The sequence below is a fragment of the Phyllobates terribilis genome, unplaced genomic scaffold (assembly GCF_046119375.1).
Source record: "Phyllobates terribilis strain yellow unplaced genomic scaffold, ASM4611937v1 Scaffold_7__3_contigs__length_470593459, whole genome shotgun sequence".
NCBI lineage: Eukaryota > Metazoa > Chordata > Amphibia > Anura > Dendrobatidae > Phyllobates > Phyllobates terribilis.
This window is the reverse complement of record NW_027362767.1, coordinates 357,464,598-357,486,222: the sequence shown is the minus strand read 5'-3', so window position 1 is coordinate 357,486,222 and position 21,625 is coordinate 357,464,598. Positions and strand designations below refer to the sequence as shown.

At 44.9% G+C, this 21,625-nt stretch overlaps 1 protein-coding gene across 2 annotated transcripts in view; it reads left to right on the top strand.

Annotated features, from left to right (window-relative positions):
- Positions 1-10,708: 10,708 nt before the first annotated feature.
- The window catches only part of LOC141154829 (integrator complex subunit 6-like), a 41,422-nt gene continuing 30,505 nt past the window's right edge, over positions 10,709-21,625 (top strand). For both annotated transcript variants that reach the window (XR_012247483.1, XM_073641299.1), the window contains exons 1-2: positions 10,709-11,053; positions 11,147-11,224. Coding sequence is in view for 1 of the 2 variants with exons in the window: in XM_073641299.1 (XP_073497400.1) it covers positions 10,943-11,053; positions 11,147-11,224 (189 nt within the window). In the remaining variant the exon portion in view is untranslated. The remainder of the gene's footprint in view (positions 11,054-11,146; positions 11,225-21,625) is intronic.

Here is a 21,625-nt window from a genome sequence, read left to right as displayed (position 1 = left end):
AGCAAACTGAGGGTTTTTAACTCCCATGCAAGGGTGTGTCAATCAGCAGCAGGAGGGAGGTCACTGCTTGGTCTTACAGGAAGAAGGATTAAGAAGTGACCTTCTACAGCCAGATCCAGAGCAACTGTCTATTACCCCTGACACACCCGTGACAGGCCCGTGGGCGCTTTTTGCCCAGGTCTGTTTAAGTGCATATATCTATTATTATTAGCTCTTTATTTAAAGTGCTCTCTAAACGGAATCCGACTGAAAAAAGACATCATGTGCACATAACCAGGCCTCACCACATCATCTCAATAGGATTCAAGGCAGGGCTTCGTCTCGACCCCCTCCATAACTTTAAAACTGGTATGTGCACACGAAAAATCTGCTGAAAAACTTGTGTTGGTAGGAAAAACCCTGCGTACATACGCTCATTTATTCTGCGATTTTACTTGTTTTATTCCCATTTGTGAAGAGTATTGGAGATATAATTGCATGTCAATCATTCTAACCTATTTGGCAAGGGATTAAATAACCCCTTTCAGTGTGCAGTTGTAACAGAACAGCTAGCAGCAGGGTTGGTCAAGAGACTGAGTGACAAATATCACACCTCAAGCCAGCTCAACTCAGAACAAAGGACTAGCATGCCATGTGGTCCCAAGCCACGTGGGTTTCCTTTAGTTATACAGACAGGAATTCCATATCGAGTTATGGAAATACTATACGTCCTAGGCATACATTGAATAGATTTTTTAAATCCCGAGGACATGGTGAATGTCCGTCTGGGTCCCGACCCAGTCTAGCACATAAGGATAGGGAGATGCACAGCCATTCAGAAACCCCTAGGGCCACTGTGTTTAGTCTCCACACGTAGCAGGGGCATGGCTGGATCCGATGATACCAAACCGGCTCCCTAGGACCGTCCATTAAGGAGTTATGACCTATCTTAGTTTCTGGAGTTTCTAGCTGCTAGAAGCCAGGGATGGAGATTTAGGTCCTTAGGTCCAGCCCAGGGGACAGAGGGGGGGGGGGGTGACTCAGAGGGGTTAAAAAGCTCCTGCAGCTCTTGGCTTATCGCTTTTTCTCTCGGAGGCCATGACGACATGACACATCGTGTGGGCGAAGTCACCCAACCAAGGGAACCACAAGCCTCCCATGTGGCAGCCCCTCTCCCGCAAGCCAGGCCTTTCATCTGACTGGTAACTGACTCTTAATATTTGCATACTTTTGTACCACTACTATTGTGTTTGCATCTCTGACCATTATGTATGTACAATCTTTATGTATATAGTGTATTGTCTAGTGTGCCCTTAAGGCGATTAAATATATAATTTAACCTTGGGCTGCTCTTTTATCTCGAACGATGAATCCACACTTCTGTTGTTCGGTTCAACTCACATGCTACCGGGGTTGGTTTCTGGTCCGATATACTTCCCGTTACGGACCGGGGCTTATGTCTAATAGGAACTGGTGGCAGCTCTACCTGGCTGATAAGGTTCTATTTCACTGGGGTCAGTGAGAGGGGCCTCTCAGCCTGTCAGGGGTGTGAGCGAGTGTGGTGCCATGTCAGTCCTGGTACCTTCCTGAACCCGTGGGGACAGGGGGTGTCTATATAGAACTGTACAAATCTGACCTAGCATGACCCCGAGGGGGTGTGGAACGTCACGTTGGTGCAAAGTGCGGATCTGTATCACGTGATCCGTCTGACGTAATAATGACCTCAGGCTGGAGACGCGGTGGGATTCTGCGTGATCTCTCTGGTGCCATTCATCACACCATTCATTTGAATGAGTGAAAATGCTGCACAAATGTTGAAAGAACTGACACGCTGCAGATTTAAAAAAAAACAAAAAACATTTTGAAGGTTTGTCTGCAAGGAAAAAAATAAGTAGCACGTGCATGAGATCTCAGAAATATCATTCACTTTGCTGATACTGTGGAGCACTGCAATTTTTCCATGGCAAAAACACAACGTGTGAACAAGCCCTTATTGTGCTATTCTTTTTAGCCATTTGGAGGTGCAATTGTGTGATTTGGATCTTGTCCTACTGCATAATTCGACTGCTGTTTTGACCTCCTGTATGAGTCCATCGGCCCAGTGAAATTTTGGTCAGCCTTTAATGCCTGCGAAGGTTCACCATAGTTCCAAATTTTCTACATTTGTGAATAATGGCTCACTCTGTGATTTGCTGGAGTCTCGGAGCTTTAGCAATTGCTTTATAGACCATTCTGGACTGGCAGAGTTCTGTGACTTTGGAGGCTCCTTCACATAGCTGGATGATTTCCATTTGACGGACGCATAGATTAAATAGGTCTGACAGTAGTCATGGCTCTGTGTGGCTAGCAAAAAATTTAACCCAATTTTCAATTGAATTTGGTTAACTGGCTTATTTAGTAGCTAAGGGGTCAATTACTTTTTCACACAGGGGCAGGTAGTGTTGAACAGCATTTTCCTTCAATAAATTAATTCAGAATTTTAAGGAAGAGGACTTTTATCTCTGGTGCCACCTATTTATTGTAGCAATCCTAAATTTCAATATTGACCCTTTAACGAGCATTGCCACATAGGATATGAAGCCAAACCAGAAACTCCATTTGCAGACACGTGTTTTGGGGTGTTAGGCTGTGTGCCCACGATGCATTTTTTTAAGCGTTTCCGCAGCGGCAAAAGAGCTGCAGAAACGCATGGTAGAAGGTCTGCCATGTTCCCCAATGATAATCCGCATGTGCTGTGCACATGCTGCGGAAATTTCCACTGCGGGAAAAAACGCAGCACTACCAATTATTTTGCGGAAGCGCTGCTTTTTTGCCGCCATTGACTTGCATTGAAACGCATGGAATCCGCATCACTGCATCTGTACATGCGGAATCCAAACGTTTCAATGTGCGGAGGGTACCCGGGTTTGGAGAAGAGGAGACTCTCCTCCGGACCCGGGTACCATAGAACCTGTAAAAAAAAGAATAAAATAAAAAATAAATATGATATTTTCCTTCTGAAGGCCCCCACTGCGCTTGTCTTCACTTGCTGGCAGATCGCGTTGGACTGAAGGACCTGCACTGACGTCATAGTCATGTGACGGCAGGTCCTTCAGTGTAGTACACCGCGAGCTGCCAGCAAGCCAGGATGGAGCAAAGCAAGACTGCGGGGGCCACCAGAAGGTAAGTATATATAAGTATATATATATAATATAATTTGTTACCATTCTTTTGGTCACACAACATAAATCCATGCCTTTTGCATGGATTTATATAGTGTGACCAAGTTGACAAGCACTTTCCAAGTGATGCTAAAATCTCTTGGAAAGTGCTTGACAACCCGCATGCGGAAATGCCAGTGAAGAACGCTTCACATCCGCATGTCCCTGGCAGGAAAAACACAAGTACAATCCGCATGTACAATCCACATGCGTTTTTTCTGCCAGGGAGATGCAGAAACGCTCAGGAAAAATCCGGAGCATTTCTGCATTGTGGGCATCGTGAAAAGCAGGAGATCTGAATTGGCTAAATTACAGGCTTCTGACTGGGTGTCTAAGGGGGAATATTTCTCCTTGTGGAGAGCGCCAAGCTGGGGTAAGGAGACTTATAGGCCATGCAATGCTCCTCTAGGAATTGTTATCCTAAATCCTGTAGCAATCCTGAAAGTCAATATTGACTTGCCACATCTAATAGGTAGCACCAGAGATAAAGTTCTCTTCCTCCTGAAGAGACTATTTGCATATTTAAATTCCCTGAAGAGCATTGCGTGGCCTATAAATCTCCTTATACCAGCTCTTTCCGCATGGAGAAATGTTCCCCCTTAGAATCCTAATTAATTTTGTCTTAACTTGGGTTATCTTTATCTAATATTAAAACTAGTTGGATAATCTGAAACAGGGGGTTTATCATCAGAGAATGATGTAGATTTTTGTGTTACTAACTTTTTTTTTTTTAAATACTTGTAATTTTTTTGTTTTTTTTCATATCATGAACTTTATTAAAAAACAAAATTAGTAGTCTTGAAAGCTCTCTACTGACCACTGGGGCGATGTTATACTCATACTTCATGTTATTTCAGTTACAGTTTTCATCAGGCGCCTTATCATCAGAGGCAGGATTACAATGACAGGTAACATCTCTATACACAGCTGATAACACAGGATCCACCAATCACAATAGGTGATGTCACAGCTCACCTCCTTCTCCTGTACAATGACTGATCATACCTTTATATACAGTAGGTAACACAGGATTCACCAGTCACAGTAGGTGATGTCACAGCTGCCCCTGCTTCCCCCTTCACAATGACCTTTGCACACGCTCATTAGATGCCTCAATACAGAAGATGGGATCGGGATCTGACCATTGTGGCAAATATTCATGTGATGGTTCCAGAAACTTGAAGTTAGAGTCTATAAAAAAAAGCCTATTTTTTATTTTTAATATAGATTGTGATATGGGGAAAAAACATTGCCAACATTAAAAAAAATACATTTAACGCAAAAAAACTGAATTAAACAATGGTTCTTTTCTGATGACACATTTCCTTTAAATGTCAAAAACATGAAAAAATAGAAGTGGCTAAAAGAAAATGCAATGAAATTAGGAGAACATTCCCAAAGCTTTGAGAAAAGTGAAAGACGAGAGGCATATTATGCCAGACACATGTTTAGACTTTCTGTACTTGTCCGGGATTATTTGGCATTAATTGCAGATGCTAATTGACATTGAGCTAGGTGTATTTCTGACGAGGCTGCTGTGCATAAATGAGCCTTTCGTGCAATCAGGTGACTGGATGTCGAGAGCATTTCGGTTCTAAAACAACATTTTTTTTAATTAGTACTAGTACATTTTATTTATTCTGATTTTTATCTATTAGCCGGGGATTTACAGAAATCTTATACCAGGATTTTTAAATTGCATCTTGATTAATGTAATGAGCCGGTGGATTTACTGGAAGGATTTATTTGACTCGCTAAACCTCACATATCTCCAGAATTACAAAAACAGACAGAACCTAAACAGCAATCTTCTCCAAACCAAAATATGTGAGAATCTAATGTATCCTCTACTGAACATGTCATACAAATCACATAAGCAGATTGCAGCAGGTATTGAAGAACTGCAGTGATGTTATGTCTTGCCTGGAGAGTTTGATCGATCCTCGAAGCCCTTGGTCCAGACCAGCAGCTGGTATGCGGCACGGATAGGTGATGCTGGTGCAGCAGGATGATACAGCTGGAACTATGAAAGCAGATGTGGCAAAGAGGAAAAACACTGGAACCACGGGTGTAACAGAATTATAATCCACAAGGAAGCTGAGAAGACTCCATAATGACGAACCAGTGTAGCAGAGCTGAGTTGCACATGAGAGCGAGTGATGTAGCAGAGTCCAATATTGCAAATGCTAGGTTCACATTAATACAGTGCTCTCCGTTGAGCACGACGTCAGGGTTTCTTCCGGAATCCCTAAAAAATTGTATTTCGATTGGAACCCCAACGGAGCCATTGGCAAGCATACAGACAGCCTCCGTCCTGGCTGTATCCTTCTTTTTTAGACGAGCACAAAAATATGGCAGATCAGGTAGAAGAAGAATCCAGGAACTGCTCCTTTCTGCAATCAACTGAATAATTGATGAGTCGACACAAAGAGCTATTTTTTTTTTAAATATGATACATTTTATTCTAAAAAACAAAAATACACTAACCAATCCCCACATATCTTGTATTTGACAGCCAATCGGATACCAGTTTTCATTTTGTAAAGAAATACAGAAATCTGATCAGTTGCTGTAAGCATCACTCACATTACAAAGAACTTTTGTCTTATGCTTGAGGGTCAGTATAGGACATTACTACAAACAGGAATGCTTAGTGTATGCTCACACCCAGTTTTTGAAAAGTATATATAAACCAGATCCGCTACAAAAACTACTTCAGATATGTTTCTATACTGTCTTTTTTCATCTCTTTGTAAAACAAGAAGTGATGTGACACCGTCAAGGCAAAAGGCTGCAAAACACTAAAAAATGACCCTTTAGGGAAAACAAACAACTCAAAAAACAATAAGGCTATGTTCTCACAATGAGTTTTGGTGCCATTTTGACACTGCATATTTTTGCTGCGTCAAAAATGCAGCGTCTTGCAGTTCCAGAAAAGTGGATGGGATTTATTGCAATCTCATGCCTAATGTGCTGCTTTTTCACTCAGCGTAAACTGACCTGTGGTGCGTGTTTCCAATGCGCAGCATGTCCAGTTCTCTCGCTGATAGGCTGGGTTTTCTGTACAGATTTTCCACATAGACTTGCATTAGATGTGGAAAATACACAGGTAAAAAATGCACATGGGTTTTTAGTGTGTTTCCTCTGCAAAAATGCATGTAATCCGCACCTAAGGATATGAATAAAGTTTTGACTAAGTAAAATACCAGGAAGTATAAAAAACAAAGCAGCTTTAATTAAAGAATGACATGCCAAAAAAAGAGACAAAAAAACAGCGTCAAAATCAATAAAAACACATGTTAAAACAATGCACACAAAAAAGCAATGAAGAAAATGCAAGCAACCTAATTTTAAATAAAAAATGCGGAAATGGTGCAGCGTCAAAAAGCTCATTGTGCGAATGTAGCCTTAAGCAGCATTTCCTAAAGTGAATCCTTTAGAAAAACTTGTCTCATTTTTTCTTTCCACCTCCAAAAAACTCCCGTGTGAACACGCCCTTAAAGGCCTTTTTGGCCAAATAATGTTTTACTATATATCCACTTGATATGTTACATTGGAAAAGTCTGACTGCGGGGAACCCAGGCTATGCCTAATGCAGGGGTTCCCAATTATATATAATAATATCTGGAGGTGAATGATCATTCCCCCATCCGTTCATGAGCCCTAATTTCCTCCCTGAATTCTTACACAGGTCTTACAGTAAGTGTAACCATGATGTACGATACGAACACCCTGTAAAATAAGTGGAAGGTCTAAACACCAATCAGCCATAACATGAAAACTACTGACGGGTGAAGTGAACACTTCATCTTTTGACAATGGCGCCTGTCAAGGGCTGTGATATATTGGGCAGCCAGGGAACAGTCACTTCTTGAAGTTGATGAGTTGGAAGGGGGAAAAATGGGCAAAAAGAATCCAAGCAACTTTGACAACAGCCAAATTCTGATGATATGACTGGGTCAAACTATCCTGGAAACAGCAGGTCTAGTGGGGAGTTCCTAGTATGCAAGGGTTAATTCCTTCCAACAGTGGTCCAGGACAAGGGAACTGGTGAACCGCTGGCTATGATAGAAAGGTGTCAGAGTGCACCGTGCCATGCTGATCTCCGTCCACTGCCGAAAGTACTGTCCCATGGAGTAATAGGAAAAGATGGCCAGGTCTGACGAATGGCATCTTCTTCTCCAGCCGCTGTCCTAAATTCTCCAGATCTCAGTCTGATGGATTTTCTGTAAAAAAAAAAAAAAAGTCCAATCCATGTAGGACGACATTCTCAATGCAATCAAAATAGGACTTTCGGCATGCCGCTCGCAGGTGTGAGCTTTCCAGTACTCCTACCAAGGCTTGGATTGCTGCCTTCAGGGATGTCCATCTCGTCAAGGGAGGTGTAAGATCCAAGGCCGGACTAGTCATGCAGGGCTTCTTTCGTCCCTCATTATCGTATGTGAGGCTACAGATTAAAACTTAATTTTTAACAATAGCCACATTACCCTGTTGCTTAAAAGACTTCTTAATTAGAACAAAGGACTGGGTACGTGTACGGTTACAGCAGAGGTTATGAACGCTTGTAGGACCTAAGAGCTTTCCTTTGACCCTGATTCCAATGTTCCTCCAACATTTCAGTTTATACTGGGAGGTCGTGCGAGACACCTGACGTGACAACGCGAACCTACACTTCCCAGAGGCTCCCTGCATCGTCTCCGCTCCTTCCTGCTTTCTCCTGTTCTCTCCTCATAGAGTAGGTGATTATGGATTAAATTTCAGGGCCAGAGTCAAACATATACCATCAATCATTCTACTACAAATGTTGTCGCTAGAGGCCCCAGATCCCGGGTGGATGGTTTGACCTCAGTGCACACGGACCACCTGGAAAAGAATTACTGGCGGATGCAACTAGTTCCAGGTACAAGCATCATCGCACCATGACATGCTTATTAGTGTTTATAACAGATGGTAGATGCATTTTTGAATAATAAGTATATCATCTAGGGAAAAATTAGGGACTTATTAAAGGATCAGCTACAGCCATCCTGGTGCCAGTTACAAGACCACTTAAAAGGAGTCTGTCTGCCCAAAACTCAAACTAAACCATTCATATAGGAGACTCAACCTTTATAAAAGTCACGTGTTGAGTTCACTAATTTCATGTTGTATAAAAAACATTTTATTATGTATGTACATGCGGGGTCCTCGGTGCACCCTTGGTGTGGCCAAGAGCTAAGTACACCGCTCCACCACTGACTCACCATCCTCTTTTATGGTGACTAACCATCGTATTGGAGTGCTGCCTGGATTGTATCCCCAGGCCTGCACACACCGATAGTCGATAGCACAGTGTCGTTGATGTGCTCTCGAGCCCTCCATCTCCTGTATGTAGCGGCTGCTCACTGCACACAGGATCATGTGGTAGGGGCGGCCGATGTTGACAGGAGTGATCAGACCCCGCTTGCAGTGTCAGTGTGCGCGCGCTTGGCCCCTGCAGTGTCAGCCCCCTGACAAAGGCTCCGCCGAAACGTGTGTTGGGGTCGGACGTGTGCCCGCTCAGGGAATCCATTACCCCCTGGTCATTGTGTATCAGGTATATATCCACTTCATTCATGCTTATTATATTGAGTACTTCCTTGCTGTAAGTGGCTGATTTACATAGGCCATATGTTTCTTCTAAACCATACATTCCATTGTAGGCCGGTATGGGGAATGGTAATAGGCTTCCAATACAACACTAACATTTTTATGTTTACAATTATTTGTACTGTATAAAGATATCCTATAATGCCCTGGGTGTTGCGTGCATCCTGTCTTCATATGCATGTTAAGCTTTCCAGGCGCCAACTCAATTTACCTGAAAAATGTATATATTTTTAAAAATGCTTTAATAAAGATTATACATTTTATATGACATTTATGTTTCTGGGATTTTTTGATTATTGTTTTTGCTGGTCTTTAGCGATTATGTCCCTTTATTTCTGAGTCCACAGGTGCATATAGTCAGATGTCTAGTAATCTATATCCTCCTCTATAATGCAAATATGATGACTGAGAGATCTAATTAGTGTCAGTGTGTGAGCTTTCGGCCCCTGCAGTGTCGGCGTGTGAGCTCTGGGCCCCTGCAGTGTCGGCGTGTGAGCTCTGGGCCCCTGCAGTGTCGGCGTGTGAGCTCTGGGCCCCTGCAGTGTCGGCGTGTGAGCTCTGGGCCCCTGCAGTGTCGGCGTGTGAGCTCTGGGCCCCTGCAGTGTCGACGTGTGAGCTCTGGGCCCCTGCAGTGTCGGCGTGTGAGCTCTGGGCCCCTGCAGTGTCGACGTGTGAGCTCTGGGCCCCTGCAGTGTCGACGTGTGAGCTCTGGGCCCCTGCAGTGTCGGCGTGTGAGCTCTGGGCCCCTGCAGTGTCGACGTGTGAGCTCTCGGCCCCTGCAGTGTCGACGTGTGAGCTCTGGGCCCCTGCAGTGTCGACGTGTGAGCTCTGGGCCCCTGCAGTGTCGACGTGTGAGCTCTGGGCCCCTGCAGTGTCGACGTGTGAGCTCTGGGCCCCTGCAGTGTCGGCGTGTGAGCTCTGGGCCCCTGCAGTGTCGACGTGTGAGCTCTCGGCCCCTGCAGTGTCGGCGTGTGAGCTCTCGGCCCCTGCAGTGTCGGCGTGTGAGCTCTGGGCCCCTGCAGTGTCGACGTGTGAGCTCTGGGCCCCTGCAGTGTCGGCGTGTGAGCTCTGGGCCCCTGCAGTGTCGGCGTGTGAGCTCTGGGCCCCTGCAGTGTCGACGTGTGAGCTCTGGGCCCCTGCAGTGTCGACGTGTGAGCTCTGGGCCCCTGCAGTGTCGGCGTGTGAGCTCTGGGCCCCTGCAGTGTCGGCGTGTGAGCTCTGGGCCCCTCGTACATGATGTGATTTTTCTTCGGGCCAAGTCCCTTATGAATAAGTGATTTAATCTGGGTGGTTACAGCATTTAAAGGATTTGTAGCAGATGGTTTAAGCCAAGTACAGAAGTTGCCCGGTAGCCATTAGGACAGGGTATAACGGCTGGTCACCAGGGATGCGACTATATGGGCCCTCAGCTTATGCGCATCCGCTCCATCACTCTATGGGGGCGGTGGACAATGCCCAGCCTGTTAATGGGATAAGTGGTGTGGCCTCTCCATACTACATGTATGGCCTCAGTGTGTATAGCCCAGCACTATATCCCTGAATCCCTTATCCCCACAGCTCACTACACTTCTCCCTGCCAGGAGGCCCCTGGAGGAGCCTGGCCAGCCCTACAGCCACCACACGGCGAGACCTCCCATGCCCACTTGTTCTGACACAGCCCAAAAATGGACACCAACCTAAGTCCCGTCAAACTACAATTCCCACAAACCAACGTGGTTTCCGCAAAAAAAAGCCCACGCCCAGCTTATGAATATTCATCCATGCAAAAGACCTGCCAGCCAATGGGACGGCGTGCAACCACGTGATGCCCGGGTATGGGTTTTAGAAAGAACTGCTCATGAATATGTAAACACCAGGCAGCCAATGAGGCGCCGGGCGGTCACATGGTACGCGGCTGAGGGTTAGGAAGAGAAGTTATCTATCAGTGAACACGGTGAAGAGACTCAGAGCTCAAGTGAGCAGTAGACGGGGCGGAGGGCCGTCCGGCGGCCGGGGACCCATAACACCTCAGAGAGGGGGCAATACCCCCCTAACCCGCCCCCAAAATCACTCCCGTATAGACAGTGAGCCGGGGGGCGATAGCCGGCAGTGGCAGGCTGGCGCTCGGTGGGGTTACCGCCTAGCATGCGCTGAAAATGCCTATCCTACTGTTCCTCATAGACACGTCCGCCTCCATGAACCAGCGGACGTACTTGGGGACGACGTATTTGGATATTGCCAAAGGCGCGGTTGAGCTATTCATGAAGGTAACTGGCGGCGGGCGGAGTGGTCGCTGTGTGCTCTGTGTGCCGCTGTGTCTGTGCCATTCACTCCCCGTTGTTGTGTTTGTGTCCCCGCAGCTGCGCGCCCGGGATCCGGCCAGTAGGGGCGACAGGTACATGCTGGTTACGTATGACGAGCCTCCATACTGCATCAAGGTAAACGCACCCCCGCCTGCCCCCGCTCACGCCCGACTCCGTGGCGGATTGTTGCGGGAGGACATGTTAGGCCGCCATCCAAAACCAACTGTCCTCCTAAGGAGGGGGGGGGGGCTCTGCCCGAAGAGGCCACCGGGGAGGGCGGGGGCAGGGCCGCCCGTACAGGCTGAGAGGGGAGGGGGCGGTTTCGGCGGGAGTAGCCGGGTCGCAGCCACTGAAGATGGCGGACATCTTGCTTTTGTATGGGGCTCGAGCGTTTGAGATGGAGGTGGGGCGGAGAAAGCGCTGGAGGGGGCGGGGCGAGGTGACGTCAGCGCTGCAGCTTCCTGACTGGTGGAGGCTGGCACCCGGACCCGCCCCTTCCTGTTTAGCTGCGCTGAGCTCTGATTGGCAGCAGCTACAATAATACTCGGCCTGTGCCGTCAGCTCTGCGGCCTCCTCCTACACTGAGCTGTCATCTACCCTGCGCGGGGGATGCTGGGACCTCAGCCTGCACCCCACAAGTTCAGGCTCTCCTCTCACAGGTGGACAGCTCCACATTAACACCTCCATGACAGACAAATATTTAGATTTGAGCGTCCTCAGTGGTTGATACCTTTTAATGGCTAACTGAAAAGATGGTAACAAGTTGCAAGCTTTCTAGACTATTCGGGCCTCTTCATCAGGCTAGTATAACACAAAGTCTGATGAGTCACATATTTAGGCTATGTGCCCACGTTGCATTTATGAAGCAGAAAATTTCTGCTGCATAAATGCAAGTCCTCTCCCGGAAAAACGCATGCGGAATTCCGTACGCGTTTATCGCGCATTTTCCACATGCGGAATTGCCTTGCGTTTTTTATGCATTGGACTAAGGCAATTCCGCTTGCGGAAAAGCAAAATTAAATGACATGCTGCGGATTTTTGAACGCGGCATAAACGCTGCGGAAAAATCCGCAGCATGTGCATAGAACTTGCGGAATCCCATTGGGGACCATGGGGTGCGGATATACATGCGTTTTTCAAGCGTTTACGCTGCAGAAATTCCGCAGCATATACGCTTGAAAAATGCTACGTGGGCACACAGCCTTATACACAACAGTACACAGAAATAATGCAATAGATGAGACAGGTGACGTGAAGCAGAGCTATTACTATGGGAGAGATACACATTTCTGGCTGCAAATATTTTAGCAGTTAATAGATAAGGAGTGTGAAAGTTTTATTGTCCCGTGACTTGGTCCAGGGTTGTGATGACCCCATAGGTCACACGGCAATGACAAATATTTTTGATTATTGTACTTTTTTTTTTTTTTCACTTCAAACGCCAGAAACTTTTTTCCCCCATTGACAGCTGTACAAGGGCCTGTTCTTCTTTCCTTTTCTCTTTCAGGTCACAGTTCATTTTACCATAAAATATACTGAAAACTAAAAGGGGGAAGAGGAGTGGGGGGTCCAAATAATTTCACCATCATGTTTTTTTTTTTTTTCCTGCTTGGCATTGTGCAGTGAAAATGACCTGACGGTGTTATTCTTCATGGCGGTACCCATCTTAGTCTGTTTTATTTTTTTGAACAGCTGTCCGCCATGTTACACAGATTACACTTGCGAGGATCCCATCAGTTAGATTCGGGTGCTGGCTATGTATGCTAGCCCCCCTCACTGTATGGAGCAGGCTCGGATCCCTGGTTCCCTTATTTTCTAGGAAACCATGTGTCGGCGTGCGTTTCACACGCAGTCACTGAGGGGGAAGTGTAGTGTTTACTGTTAGGAAGATTTGCAGCACCCTGGTCCACGTGCCACGTCAGCAGTCCATGGCCACCTCCTACCTGTCAGGATCCCCAGCACTGGCCCGGGGTTACCTCTTGTGTCAGTCATATTGATGGGCCTAGAAATTAGAAGCAGCGTTGAGGTGGCTCACATAGCTATGGTCAGTGTCCACGGACTACTGACGCGGCACCTGAACTAGAGCCCTGTGAATGTTTTTGCTTCTCTATAAGTTTTACTTTAAAGGGGTTTCCAGGATTAAAAGAAATTGGCCCAACAGCATGAAAGTGACTTACAAAAAAAAAAAAACTGTTTCAGCACCCTGCTGTGGTCCTCATTGGTCTTTGTGACTTGTTCTCATTACTTTTCATCGATGAGATCATGTACATGCAAGTGACCGCTGCTGCCCTGGGCAGAGATCTCCAGTGTCAGCCCTGCTGCTATCGGGGTTAAGTCAGATGAGTATTTTTTTTTTTTTTACTAACTTTACTGTTAGCCCAATTATTTTTTATATCCCTGAAAATCCAGAGAAGTGTTCGTTCACACACAAAATGTTCTGATTCCTGCATTATTCATTGCAAAAGGGAACATTTGCCACAAAATAGAGATGCTGTACATTTAAAGAAGCACTCTCGTATATATATATTTTTTTAAGTGTGTATATGCATGTAATGTAAGTGTGAGTGTATTAATATACTCGCCTACCACTGTTCTCTCCAGGATCCAGCGCTGTTCTGCTCATTTTCTCAGTGACGTCACAGCACTTGAAATCATCCGACTCACTGTATACTCTACACATGAGCCGGAAGTCGCTGTTGTAACAAAAGCCTATGGAGCCTCGTTCTGACGCTCCTAAAACTAACATTGTAAAAGACATTTCCGGGTCTTGCAGAATGCAGTGTGACCCGGAGAGTATGCAGAGCTGTGACGTCACGGAGAAGAGGAGAACAGCGCTGGATCCTGGAGAAGGCAATGGGAGGGGAGTACGGTATATTAATACTCACATTGCATGACATGCACTTATACACATATTTACATTAAAAAAAAATATATACATGGGAGGGCTTCTTTAAAATGCACACCACAAGACAAGTTCTGATGCAGCATTTGTGTGGTCAGTATTTTCTATTAACTTCCTTCCTAGTTCAAGTCATGGGGAAAATGGCGGTGTACGGTGCTGAGCCTGCACCATGCACGGTGGGTGTTGGCTGTGTTATACAGAAGGCACCTGCCTCTTCGGCCGGTTTCACACATCCTGATATTTCGGGTACTGAAAAAACCAGTATCAGAGATATCCCTGTGTGCCGCATCAGGATCCCTCATACCGGCGCTTGGAAATCAGCTGTACTGTTAGCGCTGTTCCCAAGCTTGTTCTGAAAGTTGCCCTCAATCCTTATAGTCACCTGTCCTAAATGTTCACCTCTGTAATCCATGCGACCACTCACGCTGGGGAGAATGACGCGCTGCAGCAAGCGGGCCCCGAAGCTACGCTCAGCGAGTGGTGTCCTGTCACTCAGTGAGAGCAGCTCTGGGGTCCGCTCTCTGCAGGCGCGTCATTCTCCTCGGTGTGAGCGGTCGCATGGATTACAGCAGGGGACACTTAGGAAAGGTGAGTATAAGGATTTTTTTTTTATTATTTTTACAGTTGGAGACAGCAGGAGGAGACTACTACTCTCAACATTGCCCCTGCTCGTGCTGATCACAGCGCTGGCAGGGGACAAAAAGGGCAGCTTTCAGCACCCGGCGATTGGGAACAGCGATAACTGTACCTCTGATTCCCGGGTGTCGTGCGTGTCACACGGGTGTCGTGCGTGTCACACGGGTGTCGTGCGTGTCACACGGGTGTCATCAGTGCCGGACGTTTTGCGGCCTCTGCAGTGCGAAAAATACGGACACGTCAACGTGTTTTGCCCATGGACACACGGTCCATGGAAATGGAAACACCGTGTTTCCGCGTCTCTGGTACTTGTGGAAACTGGACGTCTGGAAATGATAAAAATAAAATATTCCATATTGCTGCTTCCGTAAAAGTCTGATCTCAAAGAACACGAGTTCATTGCCATTCTTATCCTGTGTGTGGGACTAAATTTTACTATTTTTCAATAAAGTCTCCCTTTTTAAGAAGCTGGAATCTACTTTTTTTTGCGCTTTCTGGATTACTACGTTTGGTCATAACTGAATTCTCTTCTACTCGCCCAACAACGATGAGCTGCTTTCAACAAACTTCCTTAGTATTTGCATCATTTTTACCACATAGCGAATGCCATAAAACTAAAGAAAGTGGTGGAGTTGTGCATTTGTCACCATTGTGAACAGAAAAATAAAAAGTTATGGATCTTGCAAAGGAGGGAAAAAGCCAAAGTTCAAAACCATAAATTGACTGCATTAAGGGGTTAAAAGCCCACCCGATTTGTTTCTGCTGCAATATGCTGCTGGTTTTCAACTCTGAAAATCCTAACAAAACTTCTGCAGTATGTACTCATGTGAATATACCCTAAGGATATGTTCATGCGCTGTTTTTTTTGTTTTCCCTCACTGTGGCATGGGTAAAAAAACTGTTTACAAAACAAGTCCGGTTGTTTTCGGTAGGTAGACTGCTCTATTGATATGTTGGTAGTTTTTCCCAACTGAAATGATTCCAAAACGTCTTCAGTAAGTGCCACATCCCTTATACAGCCGGTGTTATGGCGCCCGCACGTGGTATCTGACCGTAGGCCACGTACTGTCTGATGTGATCAGGTCGGCAGGTGCAGTGATGCTCCTCCCGCATACACTTTGTATCTGCACCTGTGGCGTCACTTTATACACTGCCTGTTACAGATTCTCTACTAATGGGGTCTGTGGTGACTGATTCGATTTTACAAGCGTCAGACCACACCGCTTTAACATGAGCTTCCTGCCGTCTATTAGATCATTGATGAGTAATTCTTTATTAGATGGTAATGTGGGTGAAGACATCTAAAATGATTTTGCCAGATTAGGTGGCACACAGATTTCTGTTCACCTCCGGGTCTGGAGTAAGTAAAGGACCCTCTACCACCATGCACAAGACCAATAAGGACAGACGAACTTGCGTTTGTTTTCTTCCCGATGACCATCTCAAACTGTATCAGCCATGTTGGATTTTTTTGGGTTCGAAGACACTAGTGATTATGGTCAGCCGAAAAAAATCCATCATGCCCAGTTAGTTTTTTGAACAAAAACAGTCAGTCTTAGGTCTGCCATCGCTCGAAACGAACAATCATTTGGGTCACTGAAGCAGTCAGCGATAGTGGTCGAAGTCGACCTTTGATTGTGGTCGAAGTCGACCTTTGAGTGTGCGAGTGGTAAGGCATCAGGAGTGACCGGACACTACTAAATGTTCAGCTGTTTCTGTTAATACAAAAACGCAGGACTGACTAGCAATATTGTTACTCCTAAAGAACATCCACATGCAGGAAAAGCTGCATGTTTGTGTGGATCTCACCCTAGGCATTACAAAGAGTTCCTTTGAAACTTTGCAGCAATAATTGACATGCTGCAACTTTAGAACTAAGGTTTCATTCACACGACTGTTTTTCATACTCTTTTGATCTGTGTTATTCACGGAGAGAAAGAACACATACCCATTATCTATGGAGCGGTTTACATCTGTTTACACTTTCTCCACTGACCGATTTGACTAGTTTTGTGAAAATCGGATGAGACTCACTCATTGAAGTCTGTGGGTGCACAAAAAGAAATTCTTATGCCGTACAGAACTACAGTATAACACCCAATTTATTTATTACTTTTGACCAATTTATTGCAATTCTGTAATATTGGAAACTAAATGATTAGTAAAAAAAATGGGTTGTATACGAATGTCAAGTGAGAGGGAAAAAACGTTTGGAGTTTTCTGGATGAAACTCTGTATGACGCATTGCAAAGGGTGAAACTGTAATAAAAATTCACAAAGGTGGTTTCCGAAGCTTTGGTGCGGATTCTTAAATCCAAAGGTCAATATGTTTAACCAGTAGATGAGAGTTGTAAGATTTTCCCATTCTAGGGCAGATTACTTTTTTGTGGTTAAAAAAATGGATAAGGCGATGAAGCTTTGGGCACATCTTGTTCCCCTTATGTCAGAGAATACAGCCGATGTGGGTAAAGGCGACCTTTACAGAGCATAAATGGAAGTTGTGGCAGCAGGATGATTCGATCATTTGTTTGCCAATTTTCCGTGCCTTGTTTTAGGATGTGCATCTACGCTGTGGATTTTTTTCTTTCTGCGGTGCATGGATGAGATTTTGTGACACTTCCATCCACCCTGCTGCAGGAAGGTCTGCTGCATATGCGCCCCATGGGAACACAACTTTGGTCATGGCATGGACAGCCGGCCTGTGTAGCTTCCCCAGCGTGGCACCTGTGACAGGTGTACTCTTGGTTCTGCTGTTCTGTGGTATCTGGTAGTGGATGGCGGTACTATCCTCCTGCACGTTGCAGAATGCCTTTGTGATATTGATATTTCTGGAGATCTCGCATGAACAGTTCACTGGCACATAATGACAGATAATTAGTGGGTGAGCCCGGAGACATGTCAGCTGTAATCTGCTCTTCCCTTCTATAATGTAAGCATTGTCATATAATCACATGGAGATTATTTTCTCCCTTCTTTCAGGCACCTTGTAAATGTTCCTTTTTAAGTGAAATCCAGTACAGTTCTGTCCACATAACAAAGACCAAAAGTTATGATTTTAATTGCCTTGAGAATAAAAAAAAACAAAAAAAAACCCCATAGCTGCTTTCTTCCAAGAACAGCGCCACATTTGCCCACAGGTTAGGTGTGGTATTGCAGCTCAACCCAATTCACTTTATTGGAGCTGCATACCCGACACCACTCTGTGGACAGTTTCAGGGATATTTTAGGACAAAAGAGGCCATTTCTCTTAAGGGCACATTCAAATGCTGAGGTTGGAACCACCTGTGGTTATTTGTTAAGCAGTTGTGAATTTTTAATGGTGACTAGTAATCATTCTACTTGTCTGGCCTGCAAGACCTGGAACCACATGAAAAACTCCATGTCAGTCTAAGGCTATGGGGCATAAGAGGCAGCCGCGGGCCCGCCAGTCATCCGTGTTTTCTCTACAAAGCCGCAGGGTTTGAGTAAAATCTGATTACAGTCAGCTGTTGTCTGCTGTTGCCTTTGGTTTGGCAGCAAGTCTCTCCTGATGGGTTCCCTTTAATTTATCAGATGGATCATTACTATGGCAGCATTTCCCCTATTTTTATATTTTTTAATTCCCTCTTCCTACAGCTGTAAATGTTCAGTATATAGGATTATTTTTCTCTCCCTTGCTAGTTTCAGGTTTCTATCTCATAACCTCTGTCTAAAAATTGCAGTTTTTCAAGATTGCTCTACATGTCATCTCTTCATGGAGTAGATGTGTTGTCCACGTCGTCCGGAGCGCGCCGGGAAGGTTTGGCATTGGGATGCTTTCATCTCCCTGATCACGTCTTTACGTTTTCCATGTAGTCGTGGCATCTGATGATCAATCTGTGGACAAGGGGCGGTCTCTGTAAATGCTGTTACGTATTCCTATGTGGTCTTGCACAAGTGATGTTCGGGTGCCGTACACTTTTTCACTTGGCTGTATAGACTTTCAGAACTCCTGGCATTTTTCCGGTAGGTAATGACTGCTCCTGTCTGGATAATTAATTTCTAGCTAGTAAAGCAAATAGGTGTTCAGTCTGGAGATATTGGTTGTCAGTTCAAACTGCAGCTGGTTTAATTGCATCACTTGGGTCAGGTCATATTTATATAGATATTCACTTTGGCGTCACCAGTAAGTTCCCGCAATGAGTATTTTTCTGAAGCATTTCTGCACCAGTTCTGCTGTGGTTTTTGTTTCCTCTTGCTTTGTTTTGGATACTTTCTATTATTTAGACTTGATTAGGGTCTGTGCACTCTGTTGCATGAGGAGGTGTTTTTTTTTTGTTTGTTTGTTTTTTTGCTTTACCTGCAGATTTTCCTTATCTCAGTCAAGTTCTTGGGTAAAATCTGCAAATAAAACTCCTACTCATATTTGCCTCAAGAGAAATTGACATTGTGTGGATTTTAAAATTTTATGGTGCGTTTAAAAAACAAACAAACAACTTATTGTGCAAACTTAGCCTTAAAGGGTTTTTCCAGGTATATCATGAAAGTCTCCAGTCACTCTATATGGCAGTGCACGCTGCAAGGATTCTCCGGTGGCGAGACTCAGTGGTTATGTGACCGCCAGTATGCAACATGTATACCCCCTGCCACAGTACGACTAAACGAGCACTGCCTCACTCAATTCATTTATACTGAGCAAGTCTGCACACGTCTAGTCGAGTTGTGGCCGGACGTGTGCATTTTGCATACTTGCAGTGATATGGCTGGTCTCTGCATCAGATAATCCTCACAGCACGCTCTGCCGTGTTGTGAGTGCAGACATTTGTGATACATCTGAAAAAAACCTTTAAGATTTGCAGACTTTCTGCAGCTGAATTATCCCCTCCATACATGTGATTGACATGGTTCTTTCTGCAGGAATTTGCATTTCTATCAAGCCCCCATGAATATGAATAGGACTGGAAAATGGTCAGCTTCTTGTATTAGTATTTAAACTGGTTGCCGTATAGTCCCCAGCACAGGCACACGGACGAGCCGCCGGGTAAATAATGATAGATGGATGATATTTGGTGGAAAATCCTACGATTCAATGACTTCAGTAGATTGACTCTGATCGTTTTTTGTTCTTGTTGAAAACCTGATAAAATCACTGACCGCACCCCATAGCAATAAATAGGATCAGGATGATTTTTGCTTCCAGTTTTCTATTCTGGATTCCTATTTACATAAAGGTCACTGGTTCAGACATAAAAACTAATGCAAACTGGCTTTAGTTCAGAGGAGTTGATCTGATGGCTTTGCATAAATGGAAATGGCCCGCACGGATGGTGAAGAAAGTCCGGATGTGACCTGCAAACTGCCCTGAATAGTCTGCAGGTTAATTGTAATGTCTCCTACGTGTGTACTCCGAAGCTCCTGTCCCAGGATTACCACTGTACTACAAAATACCACATCAGGACAAGTTATATGGAAGTCATAGAAGGGGGTCCCCTACCCCAGACTGCCACCAAAGGGGATAGTCGTTTAGAGAGCAGCTCCCACTATGATGGACTAATGCGTCCTGACATTTTACAGCTGCCTATTTAAATTGTACATCCACCCTCATTTAAACAAGAGGTGGTCCAGATGTGATTACATAGCTGTGAATGTCTTATCGGACAACCCTTCTTAAATATTGTATTCCCTAGTGTAAATTAAAGAAGTTGTCACCAGCAATGTCTGTGCCGGGGTTCTCGTGACATTATGTCCTGTGGGCACTGCAGCCAATGAGCCCCAGGAGACCCAGCACGGACATCGCTGGAATGGCGGCAGTGCAAGAGCGGAGGAGCAATTGTTTTTACTTTACACCGAGGTAGGTTTTTGTCTTAAGAGGTTATCCAAGTAGTGGACAGCCCCTTTAAAAATACAAGTTCATCAGTAATTGTGTGGTTCCAAAAAGGGACTTGAAAGCATGTTTTTCAAGATGGGCCTTACCCTAGGTCATGCCCACTTGGGATGTATTTGCTGCTGTGTTAACCACTGAGCCACCATCATGCTGGAGGAGATTTAATAAAATGGAAATAGAGGAATGGATTCAAGTTGGGCTTTGCCAAAATTGTCTGCGCCAGGTGAACACTTGAGCCTTCCATTGCACTTGGTCCTGTCGTTTTACATGAGGCATGTTACGCCGCAATGGAACAATGGATACAACTTTATGAAAGGTTGTTTCAGGTCACAAACTGGTGGGAGCGGTTTATAGAGGTAAAGCCTGCTGGGAGGTTCCCTGTAAGGCACATAAGATACGATATAAGCCTGCACTGCTGGGAGGTTCCCTCTACGTCTTGGCTGGTTGAACACTCCATGCGGATAAGACGTTCAGAGCTTGGTTGACTTAATGCAAATATTTTTCATGCCAGTAAATACAAAGGGGATTTTCTGCCAGAGTTTCTAGAAATAAAAAGTGAAAATGTCTATTTGCAGATCGTGCTTTTCCTTTGATATGATCTATGAACAGAGCATTGGATGTCGGCCATAATGCTGGGAGTTCATGTCCATCGCATGGGACTGTCATGGAGGACAGTGAGACCACAGGGGGATGCGGCAAATTGTAAAATCATCTTGTGTATTTGGTGGGAGGGAAAAAATCACAACAGATAAGCAGAATGTGTAGTAAAATTTATGGATAATCTTGGGCAAAAAACTTTCTAGGTGATCTCAGGGAAACGGTTTTGTTTTTATACAGTTGGAAATGTTTGTAGATTTTATTTGCAGATGTGCGCATGTAAAATCCGCAGCACATGCTAGGATAACGCTGGTCTCCTCCACATGTCTCAAACTTTTTATTTCATCATTGACTTTATTGGGAAAGTAAAAAGAATAGAAATCTGCAAGCAATGTACCGGATTTTGGTTTTTCTTCTGGGTTAAATGCAGATTGGTAGAAAAATCCTCAGGTGCTGTTTTTTAAATTGTGTGTGTGTGTGTGTGTGTGTCCCTTAGATTCTTTACCAAAATTCATAAGATCTTAGGTAGATTTAACAATACTGTCTTAATTCTTTGTGC